This window comes from Mytilus trossulus, chromosome 1, assembly GCF_036588685.1.
Source record: "Mytilus trossulus isolate FHL-02 chromosome 1, PNRI_Mtr1.1.1.hap1, whole genome shotgun sequence".
NCBI lineage: Eukaryota > Metazoa > Mollusca > Bivalvia > Mytilida > Mytilidae > Mytilus > Mytilus trossulus.
In genome coordinates, this window is record NC_086373.1 from 87102700 (window position 1) to 87123577 (window position 20878).

At 30.6% G+C, this 20878-nt stretch overlaps 1 protein-coding gene across 1 annotated transcript; it reads left to right on the forward strand.

The window, feature by feature from the left end:
- The first annotated feature begins 1367 nt into the window (after nt 1-1367).
- LOC134710780 (CD209 antigen-like protein E) lies at nt 1368-20345 on the forward strand. The gene is made up of 6 exons (XM_063571181.1): nt 1368-1448; nt 5943-6111; nt 16521-16630; nt 16876-16986; nt 18273-18332; nt 20028-20345. The coding sequence occupies exons 1-6, from the start codon at nt 1382-1384 to the stop codon at nt 20258-20260; spliced, it is 750 nt and encodes a 249-aa protein (XP_063427251.1). The 5' UTR covers nt 1368-1381; the 3' UTR covers nt 20261-20345.
- The last annotated feature ends 533 nt before the right edge of the window (nt 20346-20878 follow it).

Sequence of the window (20878 nt, forward strand, 5' to 3'; positions counted from 1 at the left end):
AACCATATTGATGCATTATTTTCCTTTAAGTGAAATAAATATTGTCGGAAGACTTTAATAGAACAGTTACAAAACGACGAAATTTACCATTTTGTTTTTCAATAAACGCAACCTAGGAAAATCAAAAAAGATCAGCCAGAAATAATCTACAAATGAGCCAATTGACCGAATTCATGAGCAAACTCCTCGCTAAGTTAACTTTAGCATGTTGACGTATTATCACGAATAAAAGCAAGATTTTAAAGATAATTGTGTAAAAAGTTTAAAGCCGACATTTTTACTTTTAAACATATTAAAAGACTTTAACAAAATGAAAGTACGATTGAACTAGTTAAAGTAATAAGATTTCAAAATATATTAAGTCGAAACTCTTAAATTTGAATATTAAAAAAGTTAAGTATCAAAAGTAAAGAGCTCAGAGGAAATTCCAAACGATAATGTCCTAAGCAAATGACAAAATCAAAAGCTCACACGAATGGAAAACAACGGTCAAATTCCTGACTTGGAAGAGTTTTTTACATATTATAGAAAGTAATGGATGAAACCTGGCTTTAAAGCTGGCTAAACCTTAAACTTGTATGACAGTCTCATAAAATGCCATTAAATTGACAACGATGTGTGAACAAAACAGACACAAAAATGTAGAAATAGGGTTACAGCAGTCAATATCATATTCTAATTATTATATCCTAAAAAGAAAAAAAACTATGTCATGAAAGAAAAACAAAAAGGCATATAGACAGAGCACATAATAAGCAATATGAAAGACAAAAATACCAAAATACCATAGAATAGAAAAATAGAACAATGACTATGACTATTTAATTTTATTTTTTTCCTAGTACATATTTGTAAATGCACCCTAACCTTTGAATAGCATGATTGATTTTTGTACCAGTCAGCTATTGATAAACTTACTTGTTAAATTATCTAATTGCGAAAACTATCATAGATTTTTCTGTTTTAGTGCAGATATGTCGGAGTTTTAAGCTTTGTTAAAATTAACAATGGTTCCACGGAAAAGTTGATAGGGTATGATATTGAGGTGCTGGTGTGAAAAGTTTTGCACTAATAGTAGTATTAATTTCAAATTATAAACATATCTAGTATATGCATTTACCTCTAAGTTACGAACTAGTTCAACCGTACTTATGTTTTCTTTGCTTGGCTAACAACAATCATAAGTGAATAATCTCTAATCGTATATGTTATACTATTTTACAGTGGAAATATATATTTAAAGGAGAGAAGTAAAATATCAAAATATCATAGTGATTCAAGTGACAGCTTACTACTCATTTATTAATTAATATATTCAGATATCATAACAATTTCTTTTATTTGTATTTCCGTATGAAAATAAAAAGATCAAGAAAAGAAGATGTGGAATCGTAGAATTGATCTTATATATCTGATGTTGATGCTACGAGTGGAAAACACCTTCACTAGTAAGTTAAAATTCTTAGAAATGTTGACTGAATAACAAATAAAGAACCTAAAGATAGACAGTAAATGTGCAAGAATATTTTGGTTTTAACTGTGATCAAAATTAAGAATAAGTATGCGCCAGCAAAACAGCACCCGTTGTTGATCCTAAATGCTATTCAACCGTGTACTACATGTGGCCTTTTAAAAATCATTTTTATTCGAGCGTCACTGATGAGTGTTTTGTAGACCAAACGAACGTCTTGCGAATGTGCTTAATTTCGATCCTGGTATCAGTAATGACTTTATTTTAAAAAAAAAAAAAAAAAATACACATGGCATAAGTAAAACAGCCACAGAGGAGATTTCTAGTTTTGCAGCGATACAGGCAAATTTAAATGTGGTGACTTTACTATAAGTATCAGAACTAATGAATGTCTATTATTATTTTTTGAATTATCAGAACTAATGAGTATCTTCTATCAATTCCACCAGTTGAATTACAAATAAATTCAGAAAATAGTTAAATTATTATAAATGATAAGGAGTGACTGTAATATTTTTCTGGCTATGAAGAAATAATATTAAAAAAAGTGGTTATTTTAAAGTATGCACCACATTTTTTATGTAATAATTTAATTCTTAATTCCATTTTACGCCCGAATAAATCATGGAAAAAAATTGATGACATCACGGTCACATGACAAATCTATGTCTATTAGTTGATATGACAAATCAATGTCAGCCAATTAGAAGTCGCGTTACAAGCAAAATTACATAATTATTGTATAGCTAACAAAAAAGTAAAACAGGTATGTCATATCAAATAATGCATTTAGAATAGAATTCACTGTGTCCTATCTGTTTGGCTTTACTCCCGAGTAGATTTCAATATACCATCAGGAATTCGCGATTGTGTGCGATGCCCCAAGTTTTTTTTAATTTAAACATCTGCCTTTTTGAATTTTTTTTTGCAATCCAAATATATCGTTATAGAAATCGTTATAGAAAATCGTTTTTGTCAACTACATATTTGCTTATTAGTTAGTTATTTGTGAGTCTTTACTTTTTCTCTAAAGAGCCAATTGATTGCAATAAAACAAAAGAAAGAAAAGAAGGAAAAAATGATATATTAGGGAAAACATGCACCTCGTTTGTAGTCCATTTCGGCATAAGATTACAGTGTTGAATTTAAGCACAATATGTCTTGAGAAGGACAAAGATTTCTTTAATGTTTGTTTTAAAAAAAGTGCATCTTGACAAATCTGAACTATTTTGAGACATTTGTTTTTCAATACATCAGTAACTATTAAAATGATTTATTGGTATCTTAAATTTTTACGGTATTTGTATTGTTTAGCACTGATTAATTACAGTGAAAGCGCAAATCTGAAGTGATAGGAGCTCAGTGAGGCAACATATGAATACCAACCACTTAACGGAATACTTTATCACGTTATTCAAAAATATGACCAAGTTAAGTCTTTTTGATTATTTCTTTGCATGCCTTTTTTTATTTTTTATATAGTTTAAGTTCCTATCAATGAATCTGTAAACAAAAACGACATAATTTGATAAATATTAGATTTGATATGAATGAAATGTATTTTTTTTTAAAAGTCTATAGTTAAAAGCTCTATCAATTTTTTATTTGCTTTCATGGCTTTCTTTTTTACATCAATGATGCTTATATAACTTGTTGTCCCGTTGAGAATTTAAGCTTTTCTTGAAGCAAATGCCTTAAATACAGTGAACCTCTAATCTTGTATTCTAGAATTTAAAAAAAAATCTCTAATGTATATACGTCAACTTTTATGTTAGTATTTTAAAGTAATATAATGAATAAAGGAAAACGGTATTTTATTTTTATTCTCTTCTGAATTCATGTTTTTTAAAGGGGCACTATCTTGAATACGATTTTTTAAATGTTTCAATCATTTATAAAAAGTAAAATGCTGAAATAATAATTCAATTTTAGCAGCCTGTATGGTTCGATTGTTTTGTCAAAATAATCCTTATTTTTGTTAGAAACATTGATGATAAAAAATTCACTTGTACGTGAATAATTTGATTTTATGGAGTCCGTATTCGTGTGAACTTCAATTAAGCCTCTAGCTAAAGATTGATAACGCATGAAGTATGCATGTTCGGTTATCTTATGTAAAAGAATGTCAACATAGAAAGTCAAACAAAGTTAAATCTGGCGTACTAAATTATAATCCTGGTACCTTTGAAAACTATTATATGACTATCGGCAATCTTCGGAGGTCAATTCGATTTGTTAACTAGATGGCGTCTAGACTCAAATACACACAAAACGAAGCTGAATATTATCGAGCCGTAAAGAAGTTTATTTTAGACTCTTTTAATTTTGATTAAAGTTTTACATGGTAAAAAATCTAAATTAAGAACAGTTGAGTCAAATCGGTGAACATGACTTTTGATAGCTAGTGGTCTTTTCATTGCTTTATGTCTACGTTCCTCGTGTATGTTATAATGTTTAACGTATAGATCTTATGAATATCATAATGAATTACTTTATCCACATTCTGTTTTATTCAGTTATAGATTTCAGATGTTTTTATTTTTTTACATTATCATGCTAGTGAATCGTGATGGTTGACGAAAATTCCAGGCCCCGTAGATGAATATCAATACTAGCAATATCCTTAAGTATATGACATGCTCTTTCAATTCAAAGAAACAACAGGAAAGCAGACAGTTTCGATTAATTGACAGCAAATAAATGTATAATAGATTACTAAGATTTTTTTAAATTAAATTGCCTTTAAATTTAATAAAAAAATATTGAATACTATATATTTTTCAAAGAACTCGATATTAACATTCAATCTATACAGATTATTCTTTCTAGAGCATGCAAAAAGTTGCATTACAAAAATACTGAACCAAAAGGAAAATTCTAATCGGGAAGTTCATTATCAAATCTCGAAATAAAAAGCGCAAACGCATTAAACAGAATTCGCTAAAAATTTATTGGTAGCTTCGTTGTTATCTTGTTCATATTGACAATATTACTACTAGTCAATACTTCATCAGCAAAATTACAAATCTTACTAAGGTACAAAAATGGGTCGACATGTATTCCGAGACATATTTTCATAAATTATCAATAAAAAAGTGTTTCAGAATAAACAGCAGCCTTTCCGCTTTGATTTAATACCAAAATTGACAAACTATTCAAAATATTTTTAAAGTTACACATGTGAAGGATTTTTTTTTATTACAATATGTTCTACTTTCTTGTGTGTTCTATCTGACCGGGCCCTAATTCGTAGTTGTTACACTATAAAGGTAATGCTTGGTCCATTACAATTAGCCGGAAAAAAATCGGTATCGTAACTAACAAGCTGTGATCAGTATATTTTCCAGCGTTTTTTTAAATCCGGAAACGTGACAAAAATGTTTCGAAAAGTTATCAATTTTTCCTTTTTTTATAAGAGACAGCACAATAATAAAAATAGTTATTTTATGAATATTGGGGAATATTGTCCCGAGTAGAACTTTATATTGAACAAGCTTGCAAGTGATATATATGTTCTACGAAGAATAATAATAATTATAGTAACAAAATGCCATGCCTAAACAATGATGACTTAAAAGTAACTTAAAGAAAATTACAATTTACTGAAAAAGAAATGACTTTGATAAAGAGCGTATTAAACGTCATTACATGTTTAACCCCGCCACATTATTTATGTATGTGCCTGTCCCAAGTCAGGAGCCTGTAATTCAGTGGTTGTCGTTTGTTTATGTGTTACATATTTTTTTTTCGTTCATAGTTTTACATAAATAAGGCCGTTAGTTTTCTCGCTTGAATTGTTTTACATTGTCTTATCGGGCCTTTTATAGCTGACTTTATGCGGTATGGGCTTTGCTCATTGTTGAAGGCCGTACAATGACCTATAATTGTTAATGTTTGTGTCATTTTGGTCTTTTGTGGATAGTTGTCTCATTGGCAATCATACCACGTCTTCTTTTTTATATTGACTACCTCAAATATGTATCCCTCAAATGGCTCAATTAGCATTTGACATTTTTTCTTTTTCAAATTTTGTGCTTTACACTATCTATTTTTTTCATTATGAAAATGTGAGTCAAGACTGTCCCTACTTGATCCTAATTAAAATGTTACATTTTGAAACATAAATGAATCTACTTGCTATTTAGCAATGAACAGTTAATGGATTATATATCACAGCTTTTGGTGAAATTTTGAATACATCTTTAGCTTTTTGAGCTATGACTAAACATCGGAAAAATAATATGGTAGCTACATACATTTTATTTATACACCAGAAACGAGGGCGGTATTGTTTTAGCTAATGCCTTGGATCTGCCGACCCTTCTGGAGCACCTGAGATCACTCCAAATTTCATTGCCTAGCAGCTTGAGAAATTGGCTCGCTCTTGTCTCTTTGTATCTTATTACCACAACTAACCATGAAATATGTTTTCAAATGCATAATATACGTTATTTCATATCTTTTTTTTCAGCCTGTCCCGACAGCAACTGGTCTTTAAGAAATGGAATATGCTATTTAGCAGACGCTGCTGTTTCAAGATCGTGGGATGATGCAGTTCAGTGGTGTATCGACAGGAGTTCACTTCTTGTGCACCCAAAAACTCCAACAGAGAAAAACAACGTCTTTAATATATTTACAGAGTAAGAAAATGTTATATTAAATTTTGTAGTGAAGTATTATTTTTAATAATTTAATAAAAAAAATTGGAAATGACAGAAAATGTGTCCTGCGAACCTGCAGCACTGCATTCTTAGATCTATTTCTGGATTTGATAATCTATTTTTATAATGCTGTACTCGTTTTTGAAATTTATGTGACTGTAAGACATATGAAAGACCAAAACCCGAATGCAGTTTAATTACACTTGTTGATAAAGTCATAAATTTATACTTATCCATGTAACAACAAAAACAATTCAGATTGAACTATCGATACTGACACACAATGAAACTAGAGGCTCCAAAGAGCATATCTCACCCAACTGCATTTCCAACAATGTCCAATTTTTTGTAAACATCATCACAAAAGTACAAAAATGTCAATAAGTAGTCTACTGAATATTTGGATCATATTGACTTACTTGTTGATCTTGTCCTGCTGATCATTTATTCTTTTCAAAGGGTCTATCTACCTTTTAAATTATTATAACTATTCATGAAATAAGGTAAAAGCGCAAAAAAATACAAAAGTCGTCATCAAAGGGAAGCACAATAATAAGAAGTAGATCTTATTTTGGTCGTCACTTTTTCTATTTATATTTTCTCTCTATCATCGTTTTCATAAAAGCCAGCGAAATTTAAAAAAAATGACAAAAAAATCACAGGTCAATAAATCCATACCGTAATTTAGTGAGAATAGAACCTATTTGAAAGCGTTATTCTGTTAACGTATCTCTTAGACATACGTTCTAATTGTTAAATAGACATTTGCTTACCAAAAGATTGCAAAAGGAAGTAGGAAAACAAACCCGTTTATACTAGTTTCCATAGAAATGAAAATAACAAGTGACCTGTATGGGGTTTTTTTTGGAACAACTGTTAGTTAGGTCTTTGATATATTTACAGAGTAAGAAAATGTTATTTTCTTTTTAGTAGATAATTATTATTTCATGTATTTTAAAAACAAAAGCGGAAATGACAGAGTTTGTGTCCTGCCAATCTATGAAGAATTGCAGTACATTATTTGAGCTGTTTCTGGATTTGATAATTCATTTTTATAACGTTTTACTTGTATTTGAAATGTATGTGACAGTGAGACACATACGAAAGTCCAAAACCCAAATGCAGTTTCATTACACTTGTATAATGCATAAAGTTATATTACTTCATGTTACAACATAAGCAATTCAGATTGAATTATCGATACTTACATACAATGAAACTAGAGACTCCAAAGGTAGATTCTATTTTGCTCGTCACTTTTCCTATATACAGCTTCTCTCTGTTATCGTGTTCATAAAAGTAAGCGATATTTAAAAAAAATGATAAAAAAAACTCACAGGTAAATTCATCCTAAAAAAAGTACCATTCCGTAATTAAGTGAGAAAAGAATTGTTAAACAGATATTTTCCTATCAAAAGATTGTAAAGATGGGTGTGGTCACGTTTCTCCAACATTTGATAATTAGACTAAAATAACATTAGGGATTATGGGGTCCTCTTAAGAACTGGATCTTGACATCTACCTGTAATTCACCTGTTCTTAACCAAAATATTGTTACAAAGGTATATATTTTTTGAAGATATATATATTTTTAATAGTCTCCCAAAATTGTAAATGTCGATATAATCTAACACAGTGATATATTTTTTTATTTATATAAAAAAAGACTGCATGGTATGATAGACAATAAGACAACTCTCTACAAGAGACCAAATGACATTAGAGTTAACAATTATACATAAAAAAGAAGATGTGGTATGATTGCCAATGAGAAAACTATTCACAAGAGACCACATCTTCTTTTTTCTGAGACTAAATTTTCAATCACTACACATCCAGTATCCGTTACCGTACAGCTGGAAGCAATTTTTTTGCTTTTTTAATATAATTTTGTCTATTTTTCATAGTAATGCATTATAGATTACAATGTTTCGATCTTGAATAAAAATTAACATTTTGTATTTTGAGAGCTATTAAAAATTTAAATATCTTGAGTCATTAAGCTTATATAAAAGTACAAAACGCAGCTTATTATCACCGATACAGTTTCTTTAAAAGCTTAGTCAACTTGCATTAATTGTACAAATCGAAAATACTAGTAGTCACTAGTGCACAATATTCACTAAGCCAGTTCCCACAGTTAAACACTATATAGATCACGACGCGACGTGATGTACCCAATTTGTATCAGCTCCGTTTTCGTGGAAAAAGTGGACAGATATAAGACGGACTCTTACATCTGCTAAGACAGCATACCATGAAAACTGGCTTCGGCTCTTGTGATATACAGACAGAACGACTAAGTAGATATATGGTTCTTGGCACTAGAAGACAATAGCTTTCGGTGACTTTTTACATAAATAAAACTTTGCTGTTTTGCATTTACATGTAACACAAATACAAAAATATTTCAAGTAATAGAATAAATTACTAAAATGAAGTACAGTCAGTAAACATTTCGATTTTTCATGTTACTTTTAATAAAAGAAAATCTTTTAAAAAAATGATTTCGAGATTATTTCTTGATATTTATTTATGAAATTTTCAGTTTGAATAAGATTTCCCTTGTCTACATAAGGATTTTTTTGTTGAATAACTCTTTTAATGCTGTAAATCAAATACGGATGAAAATAATTACGTAACAGTTTCGGGTTATACTCGACCAAAAATATATGGTTTGTAAATGTTTTGATATAAAAAAAAAATGAACAATATCCCTTTTTACAATATTTAAGTTAAGACCTGATAAAGGTGAATTACATGTAATTATCACGATGCCAGTCCTTATGAGGACCCCCTAATCCCTAATGTTGTTTTAGTCTAATTATCAAATGTTGGAGAAACGTGACTAAACCTAAAGATGTAGGAAAACAAACCCGTTAATGCTATTTTCCTAGAAATAAAAATAACAGGTGTCCTGTATGAGGTGTTTTTTTTGAATGACTGTTAGGTTGAAATATTATCTGATCCCCCAAAATTAACATAACGGGAAATTAAAAGCACTATATAATGTGTAAATTACGTTGGCAAGCAATTGAATAAAAAGATCATTGAAACATTGAAACATACTTTAAGTTCTGTTTTTTTTTTTAAATTTGTATATCATGAAATAAGCAATATTTTATAAAATGTCCTGTTCTTACAGTATCCATATCCATTTATATTCTCCAATTTGTCAGGCGTGAATTTATGTGGTTGCAAAAACATATCTTTGTTCTATGTCATTACAATACTAGTATATGTATAATTAATATGAAGTTAATAAATTACTACCCCATTGGGAAAACTGGTTAGTCGAGACAAATTGACTTTTAAATCAATTATGATGATAAAATACAAATAGACTTCTCTCCCAAGTATCTGTTGAAACATTTATGGGAAATTCCCCCCCCCCCCCCCCCCCCAATGCTAATGCATATAGTTTTGTTTTGATTTGTACACTAAAAATTTGAAATAACCGCTGATTGCTATTTCAAAATGTTCTTCATAGTCATAATCATAACTCGACATCCAGAAATCCACTTATTTCTACATCTAACATTTTACTCATTATAAAGGCATGTTACCTAACCAGGATATTTCATCTTTTGCTCAAAGACACTTGTTTGTGCTTTATTAAAAGTGGTTGGGGTTCTTCAAAACGTCTTGAAACGAAAGAATAACGGACGTAAACTTTACCATCTATCTTTTTTTATATATTCAAATAAATTTTTCTACGGCATACACATCCGTATATGATGATTTGCTATCAGTATGGAAAAGATATTATAAATTGATTTGAGTCAGAAAACATGAAAATTGATATGATGGAATAAGTAGACAGCTCTCTCATAACCAAAAAATAATCTGACTTTAAAATATGAAGTCTACCTGTATATGTAATACATGAAGTGGTTTTCCTTCATATATATACATATACATGTATTCAGTTGGAAGATTATTTCCCTGTCTGGTTGGCTTTGTCAAGTCAGTGGGTAATCTAAGAGTCGAAACTTTTCTATAGTGTGTTACTTTCTCCAAAAGTACGCCTTTTATTATATCCACAAGAAACATTTCTGGACATTTTAGTTACATTACCTTAGTTTTTATTAAATGAAACAGTTTCCATCATTAAAAAAAACAATCGAAGAGCAAAAAACACAATAAAAAAAAGGTTTTGTTAAAGTGTTAATATACGAGTGAATTCATTTCGAATCCATTTTGATCTTTTGTACTGAACAGGAACTATAAAATCATTCTCCGTATACATAATATATAGTAATGGAAAATATTGTTTTATAAAACCAATTTTGCTATAGTATGCTAAACCTAAACAGATATCAGCTTTAAAATCGTTATATTTATCAAATTCTATAATTTTTAATTGTAATAGGTGTTGACACAAGACATTGTGAATATTAGATGTTTTACCAATATAAATGTTAGTATGTTTGACAGTATGTTCTCCACGTGGTTTTTGCATCGATTATTGCCCACGTGATGTTTTCTAATCTATTTTTTTGGTTTCCCCGACATAGCCCTTTATCAAACAGTGTTCCATATTGATAGCTGTCTTGTATTTTCGAAAAAAAGTAAAAGCTCAAAATTTGGAGAGTGCAAGATCATCGTTAACAATTATATTATATTATATGTAGCCTTAAATCTCAGTGGCTCCGGAAATGTATTTTAACACAATGGTATCTCAATGAATCCTATGAAAACACTAGATATAAAACATCTTTTATCAGGCCCCTGTGCATAACCATTGGTAATTGTTTTATGTATTTCTTTCTATCAATCTGATTAGTTATGTCTTTTGGGACTGTTTTTTTATGTTGTAATGTTAAACAATTGTCCCAAGTTAGAGACAGGGTTACGATCCAGCTTACATGTTAAACCCCGCAAACCCCTGTATGTATGTGCCTGTCCCGAGTCAGGTGCCCGTTATTCAGCGGTTGGTCGTTTGTTGGCGTGTTACATACTTATGACGTTAGTTTCCTCGTTTGAATTGATTTACATTTGTGATTTCGAAACTTTTTATAGCTGACTATCCGATATTGGCTTTGCACATTGTTGAAGAACGTACAACGACCTGTTAATCTGCTAATGACTGTGCTATTTTGTCTCTTGTGGAGATTTATCGCATTGGCAGTCATTCTACATATTCCTTTTATATATAGTCACTATCAATTTTGTTTTGGTTTACTTTTTTATTGGTTACCTAAAATTACCTTAAATTACGTTGTACCAATTCTCTTTGTATATTCTGGCACACTATAATGTGATTTCTTCAGTATCTTTGTTTGTACTTTTTGCACCGGGATCAGAAAGAAAAATCTTGAAACATAATGATGTTTGTTTGAATGATATATCTTATTTACGAAGTGTTTTTTAGAGAAGAATAATGTTCTAAAGCATATAACAGCTTATTGGTGCGGGTACCTTTGTTCTTTGACTGTAGCCCTTTTTCTGTTTCAATGTTATCAATGGCTTCTTTGTTTTACATTTATGGTCATTATTGTTATGTTGACTTGCAGAGTGATGATTAAAAAGCGTAAGCAAATCTTGTTGTTAGATGAAAATATATATTTGGTAGTACAAACAAGACATAGTGCTTGCGTACCAAAATTTTATTAAATGATCTATTCATAAACACATTCTACAAAGAAATAATTTAGAGGAACTAAGCCATTGATTATGATTTAGACAATTAAACAGAGTGTTTTACAGATTGAAGTGAAGGTTTTTCATTATTAATTAAAATCAATTATCTGTCTTTAAACTTTATCGTGACAAATTTTATTACGACGGTAATTGATAATTTTACGTGTTCTACTAGGAACACATTTCATACAAAGACAAAAAGATATATTTCAAAAGCAATAGAATATGTTAATATGTCATCAAACAAAGGCATAATCATAGCGCTGATACGGAAAGGGAAGATCCGATTGTATGTATTGTCTAGATCTGACACCTTCTACGATAAAAAATATATATCGTATAAGGATATTATTCGATAGTCACAACACGATTAAAATAGTCATTTATCCATTGTTGACCCGTTGTCTATCGAACTATTGTAAGTGTTTGTCTACGTCCAAATGACAGTTGTGTTTGTATAGGTTCCTACAACATACAATTAATCAATACTACATTTCCGTACAAATAAAACAGATATCAAAATTTAAATGAGTTTTTAAATATGATACTCTTTGCAATATTTGACCCATTCTACTAGTATGGACATTAAAAGAATTACGATAGTTCATTATAAGAATTACGATAGTTCATTAAAAAATCAAAGTACAGAAGTGGAAGGTTTGAAATTGAATTTATGTTGCTGTGTTTAGGTATAAAATTATCAAAAAACAATTGTCATTAAATTGAATGTCATTTCTTATGTTATATCATTTACCGAAGACAGTCATAGTATGGATTGTCGGGTATATGGACTTAAATCTGTGTGTGTTAAACTAAATAAAGGTCACTTTTTAAAAATAAAAAATTGAAAAATAGAATAATCTCCATTTGATTGATGTGATTTATTTACCTAATTGCCAATATATTTTTTTTCATTTTTACCTTGTATAGATTGCATTTCTGTATATATAGACAAGGCAATTTCCTATGGAAAGTGCTTTTACGGATAAAACATAAAACTGTTCCACTCTGAACTTTTGTAAATATTTGTTCTCTATGATGGAAAGCTCTATTCATTTCAAAGGTCAAAATATAAGGATGTGCCGTATTTTTTTAACATTTATATTGCCCGAACTTCTTAAAGTTTAAACTTATACTCAAATTCTGTTTTACCCCATCCTTCACTTTGGATCTTCCTAAGAATTCAAGGCGGCTGTTATTTATGGTAATTTATATTTTTAATACTCCCAAGTTATGTAACTATCCTGGCTATGATATGAAACATAGGGATCATATCTGGAAACCACTAGGTAAAAAAAAAAAAAAATATCTATGAATATTATATATCTCGCAAAAAAGGGGTGGTTTGTGAAACAGATGTATTTGCAAAGTGCAGCCAATAGACACAACGTTTTACAACGTCTTGACGCACAATTTCGACATATCTTAATTTTGAGTTACTCGACTTATTCTTTGGTAAATTTTTTTTAAAATAAGAAAAATATGTAAACAAAAATTCTAGACAATACTGATTAATATTTAACACACATTTGATGTTGCTAGTCATAATGATGTTTAAGTGAGTTAAGCCTGAAATATGTCCAAATATGGTAGGCTCACAAAATTTCAATTAGAATAAGTCATTAAATTTATGAACCTCGTTTTCAAATAATTACTAATCTTTGTATAATAACCCATTGAAAACTAATATTTGACAAGCAAACTAACCAAAATTTTCATCCAACTTGCAATTTATTTTATTTTTCATAATAATAGATCTTTGGAGAGAAAAAAATCAGTTATTGGAATGTCAACAACAATTATGGCTTAATTCTAATCAAATGATCCGAATGTCCGTTATAAAAACACAACAAAGATAATTCCCGAACCTCTTTATCGATCAACGCGCTATGGAACAGGACGATTGTGAATAGTTTCGAGTGTACATCGCAATCGGCTTGATAATATAATGACTCGGCTACAGGATATATATTTTATTTAACCATTTTCTGTCTTTTTATATTTAAAATCCAATTTTGGCACCAAGGTTTATATGTCTATCAATTTGCAACAGTTTAATATCTAGGTCCTAATATTGAAAAATAACCTCAAGAGATCGAAGTGGCATTTTGGATAGCATATCCTTTTTTTTAAATAATAAAAAAACTACCCTTCAAAGGCACCCATTTCCTTCCGAAACTTTTTTTTATCAGAATGATGAATTGGTTTTCCTCATCCTCACACAGCTAACATTTCATTCTGATAAATAAATCAAAAAATAAAATTGCCTGACAAAATTATTGTAGCTTGCAAACGTGTCGTTTTTCGTCATTATATATGAAATGGGATATATATTTTTGTCATTCGTCAAATTTTTACCCCGGAAATCAAAATAAATATCGAATGCAAATTTTAGAATACAATCATGATGCGTATTTGCACTGTCAGATTATCATCCTATCAGCTTTTTCATGAGGTATTCTAATTTTTGATCAGACATCGTCGGAATATAACAACATCAAGGATCAATACTTAACTGCGTATATTTTTCAATGATCATAGGAATTTAGTGATAACTGCGAAGTGTTTTTTTATTTTATTAATTACTTAAATTTAGTGATAACAGCGTAGTGTTTTTAGTAATTACTTGAATTTTGTGAAATCTCTAATAAGAAACCAGTGACTGATGCTCCTCAAACTGCCATTTTTTCCTCGGAGTTCAGTATTTTTGTGATTTTACCTTTAGCAGGAAGATGTTATGTGTTTGCTTTTAATTTGTTGATTATATTTATTCTATACCTAATAGTTGTGAAGACATTTGAGTTCGATACTTATACGAAACATGCAAAACCATCAAATAATAATGATTACAAAAAAACGAACAACAAAAATGTCCGCTAACCGAGTTCATATTAACAATAAACATAAGATTGTTTTTATTTTCTTAGCTAGATCTAAGTCACTTGAACAGAACACAAAAAGGTTGACGAATATGTTTCATTCAGTAAGGGTATATATTGTTTAAAACAAAGGTCTGATATTTTGCCTTGTGATTTCAGTTCACAAAAAGGCTTTAATTGACACAATTTTAGCCATAATTATATCCTTTTGTCTCCATATTTTAGTTCTATATGCGTTCAAAAATCAACCATATTTAACTTATTGTATTGACAACTTGACTGAAGAACATTTGTTTTCGTAACTATTAGAATTTCATTCTGCTTTCCTAAAATTTTCCTTCAGCACTACGATCAAATAAGGGTTTCTTTTCACACTAAATTTGTGTGGTCAAATAAGACAAATCAACATGATATCCCTCAAAAATGGCAGCCACAGGAAATACTACAATACTCAAACCGCGTCATTTTGAAAACATTCTGGTTAGTCAAAAAGGGAAAGTAACATTTTACCCTTCCAAAATGGTGGCTAAGGGATATACTCCAACTCATCTTACGTCATCTTGAAAACTATGTACTGATTTTATCTGCCTCTAGGTATTATTGATATTTTAACTGTTTTGATTTGAGCCAATCTCATTAAAATCCAATGTTCTGATACGCTACACTCCCTAGGGTAATTTAGCGTATTAGAACATCGCATCAATGAGATTGGATTCGAGCGCGTAGCTTATGTGATCGAACAGCACATTTGGCATACCAAATTGAAAGCTTGTTATGTATAAAAGAGGGACGAAAGATACCAAAGGGACAGTCAAACTCATAAATCTAAAACAAACTGACAACGCCAGGGCTAAAAATGAAAAAGACAAACAGAAAAACAATAGTACACATGACACAACATAGAAAACTAAAGAATAAACAACACGAACCCCACCAAAAACTAGGGGTGATCTCAGGTGCTCCGGAAGGGTAAGCAGATCCTGCTCCACATGCGGCACCCGTCGTTTTGCTTATGTGATTACAAATCCGGTAAATAGTCTAATTCGGTAGGTCAAATTCATGAAAGGGAAGGGGATTGTAGTTACGACCTGAGGAACATATCCGATATCATTTGTGAAATGGTTATTCCATAACGGTCAACCAACTCGTGATGGCGTCCGTAAAATTTACGAAGGGATGATTTCAACTTCACCATTTGGAACTCTTGATTTAATAGCTTCCTTGTGAGCAATAACCCTCTATCAAGAAAATCATGATAGGAAATGCAAGCACGGGAATATCGTATCAATTGAGAGATATATACCCCGTATGCAGGTGCTGCTGGTGTTACTTTAAGAGGCTGTCTCAAGTAAATATCAAGAAAATTCTATGATATGGGTGGCACAACATAATTATTTTCCCACTGAGTTTTTGGTTCCAATGCAATGTTTACATCATACAAACTATATATATGTCAAAGATATTTTTGAATCAATAGTGGTTGGCTCAGAAAATTATTTTTAAGTTCACTAACAACGCAACAAAATGTTGTACAAAATGAAGAATTATCTCCTCTTTTCAATTAATTTTCAGTGCTTTCTATGTATTTTTTTTCTTTTGATTTGTTGCAGTTAATAAAAAGGCAAAATTTAACTTTGAGAAAGAACGAATTCGTGATATGAAATAGATGGAAAAATTTTGAAAACAAAATATGTCATGTGCCATCCACTGCCTATTTTTTCCATGGCCATCCTCTTAACTATTTCAAATTATGTTTATGGACAGTGGCAATAATTATATCTAAAGTATGAGTTAATTATATGTTCCTGCAGATTTGATATTATGTTATGTGTTTACTGTTTTGATGTAGCAAAATAATTTTATTAGAAAGGGCATAGGAAGTTCCTGGATAGGACTGGATGATAAACAAACCGAAGGAGTGTATGTATGGCAAGATTCGTCTGTGTTACAACCAGCTGAAGTAGGATGGAAAACAGGTACAATATATGTTTCGAACAATAGCTAGAAAAATCATGTCGGTAAAAAATAATCGATGGAAAGTATCCAATATCTGAAATCTAAATTTTTGAACTTATTAGTGGACATTCACATATGTGTGTATTCTGCTGGGATGTCACTAGATTAAATTTTAATTGTTAATTGTAAAATAGCTGTTGCTTTCTGGTGAAAGTTTGTCGACTTTTTCAATTTCGATATAATATATCATTATTTTGTGGTTTAGGCAGTCCAGACCAATGGACATTTGACGAAGATTGTATTGAGTTGTGGCCAGACGGATGGAACGATGCAACATGTGGTTGGTCAAAGAATGTGATCTGTCAGATAACCGAAGGTAAATTATATTTTGTTCAATAAATGTGTCAAATATCACGATGGTAACATGTCGTTTTACTCATGACACGGATTTTTAAAGAGCTTTCATCTTATATTTCAATCGCTATTAAATTTCAAACATCAATTACTGAAATTAGAATTTTGAATATCGATTGTTCTTCTAGTCTTAAGTCAACATAACATGGTACGTTCATGGCTTGTAAGCGTCACCGATGAGTCTTGTGTAGACGAAACGCGCGACTGGCGTAATATAATCCTGGTACCTTTGATAACTATTTACACCACTGGGTAAATGCCACTGCTGGTGGACGTTTCGTCCCCGAGGGCATCACCAGCCCAGTAAACAATACTTCTGTGTTGACATGAATATCAATAATGTGGTCATTTTTATAAATTTTCTGTTTACAAAACTTTGAATTTATCGAAAAACTAAGGATTTTCATGTTCCAGGCATAGATTACCTTAGCCGCATTTGGCACATTTTTTGTGAATTTTGGATCCTCAATGCTCTTCAACTTTGTACTTGTTTGGCTTTATAAATATTTTGATATGAGCGTCACTGATGAGTCTTATGTAGACGAAACGCGCGTCTGGCGTACTAGATTATAATCCTGGTACCTTTTGTACTAGTTAATAACATACGTACATAAAGTAAGACTGTTGAATTTTATTTTGACTGTAAGATAATGTTTTATCCGATTAGACATGTTAAACAAAGTATTCAAAACTTTCATTACCATTATTATTGTCTGAAAGTATGTAAATCAATATTCAATTTTTCACTTTACGAATGATTTTTAGTTTGCCATCAACTACCAATATATGATGCATTTCCTTGATATTAGACATTATTTCAAATTTGTATGATGACCGGGTCCGTTTTGTTTATGATATTTTATGAATTATAATATAAATTATAAATGACAAACGAATGGACGCAGATATACACGGACCTCTATGGCATAAGTGTAGAACTAGTCAAGTAGCATCCATAAAGTCTGTACAAATACCTGATCGGAGTAAAATAGTTTGTCTGTACTGTTTATGCTCTTACTGTATGACATGAACACTGACATAAAATAGGATATATGATTGGATAAATACTCCGAGATTGTATCTTAGTGGTATTCAATTAAACTGTACAGTTGTCCAAGCCACTAATCATCGAGATTAACACAGAGGGAGAAAGAGATAATGATTGCATGTCGACCTAAAGCTTTATTTTTTTATTCGTAGAATAACAGTCTTATTGACGTTTACTCATAATTTTGTATTTTGTTTTAGATGTACCAACAACAGTCACAGAATCGACTACAATAATACAAACAACAACAGTTATTCAAGGTTAGTTATACGATTTCCGATTATAGTAAATTGAAAAAGCATTACAATGCTTTTATTAATTATTAAAATGCTACAGTATAGTATAATGTTAAGCTATCATTTATTTTTCAGAAGTGATTTTTATTGATGTTTGTTATCGTAATAAGACTTCGCATTTTACCAGAGGTAAAGAATTCAAAATAATAAATTTACTTTTTTCATTTGTTTCGTTTTACGGAAACCCGAATTAAGGTTCCACTAAAGTCAAAATATAGGACACTTCATAAACATCTAAACTTTGTCTGTATTTTTCAACCTTTAATGAATAAAGTCATAAACTATGAGAACATATGTTCATTTAAACATACTTTATATATACACATTGTGTAAATTGTAAATAAACTTGAAATTGCTATGTTGTGGCCAAACCGGTTCTTGGGGTGAACAATAAAGTTTCAAAAAAATCTGGAGGCCTGCAAGACGACTTAATTTGCTTAAAATTGGTATGGACGAATACTATTACATGTAATGCAGGGTAAGCGCATGTTGATTATTTTTTGTAAAATGTATTGATTTTCGAGTTTCAGATAATTTCATGTATCTAAGTGAACGAATATCGAAGGTACAATACAGAAATTGGACAAATATGCCATTAAAACATATGTATGTGACAAATCAGCATGCGCTTGCCCTGCATTACATGTAACAGTATTCGTCCATACCAATTTTAAGCAAATTAAGTCGTCTTGCAGGCCTCCAGATTTTTTTGAAAATTTAGTGTTTTCCCCAAGAACCGGCTTGGCCATAACATAACAATTTCAAGTTTATTTACAATTTACACAATGTGTATATATAAAGTATGTTTAATGAACATACAATGTATGTTCTCATAGTTTATGACTTTATTCATTATAGGTTGAAAAATACAGGCAAAGTTTAGATGTTTATGAAGTGTCCTATATTTTGACTTTAGTGGAACCTTAAATACCAATTAATGTGGTTGAAATCAGGGAATTTGTTTAATTGGTAGAAGCGACGGCATTTTACACTATCTGTTAATCATGTTTGTCTAGGACAGAAACGTTACTCTGTCGGTAGAAAAGCGGAAACTTTGTTGCGTTATTATCGTATCAATTTAAATGTTCGAAAAGCCTTGAGAAAAAAAAGCAAATTAATTCTGATTATTTCTTTCAGATAGGGCAAAACGGACATTTAATGGATTTAATTGACTACTTTTTAACTCATTCTCTTCAACTCAAAGTCGTATCAATTCATTCGTTTGATGTTAGGGTTTTTTGGTTATTTTTTTTTTAAATTTTCCTCGTAGTTCAGTATTTTTGTGCTTTTACTTTTTCAAATGTCATGGAATTATAATCCAAACTGAAAACTAATTATAGGTGTCCTCATGTTCTTTATATTTCTTGAATCAAATCAAAAAAAATCAGAACTATGGCTCAACAGTAGTTGACATAATATGTTAAGTTCGTGTCTATTGGATGGAAAAATTATGTTTTGAGTAAAAAATTGAATCTTTTGAAATATCTGTTTGGTTTTTGTCGGTCTCACTTTTAAATATATTCATGCAGGAAAGGTGTATAGCAATGCTAGTTTAAGGTGGGAAAAGTCCAGTATACATTTAGCATGTTAGCAAAACAAGCGCAATTGATCTTCATATGAATGAACTGTTCATATGTATTTCTATAAACTTTATTGCAGATCCTCCTACAAATGGCAGAAAATATTGCATGCGGTATAAACCATGTTTAGGTGGAGCCATAAGTCCATCCCCAGATGAAAAGTCTTTGATCAGATGCGGAAGTAAATGTTTGCAGTTTGTTGGATGTTGTGCTTACTTCTTCAATAGCACAATCAGTACTTGTGAAATACAGTACATCTATGGGGCAGGATATATCGATATCATGGATCGCATGTTCTTCGACGTGTGTTAGTACTACTACAAATACTCCACGGAACAAGCGAATGGTGGCATATTTTGATGAAGTTATAACATTAAGTGATTTTTAACGTGATGCAATGTTACTGATGTTTTATGAAAAAAAATGTAATAATATATTTCTAAATCATTTAATTAAAATTTAAAAGTCAATAAAAAGTAATCGGTTTTTGCTGCAATTTGATTGATTACCTAAATAGGGAATATGAACTAATATCAATTGGACATGCTTTGATACTATTTATGCGCTTGAATTTTTACTTGATAACATTTGTGTTCGCTTTGGGGATTCCGTATATCGTCAAGTTATTGGAATTCCAATGGGGACTAACTGTGCACCACTTATTGCGGACCTGTTTTTGTATTGTTATGAGTTGCAATTTATGATTAAAATTAGCAAAGACAGACCCATCAAAACAACATTTGATGCAAAAATTTAACAATACTTTTAGATATTTGGATGATATATTGGCTCTCAATAATGACGACTTCAGTATGTATACTAAAGAAATTTATCCTGTAGAACTTACTTTAAATAAAGCTAATGATAACAATGACCACTGCCCTTTCCTCGATCTTGATATCTATATCATAAACGGGAAGCTTAATACCA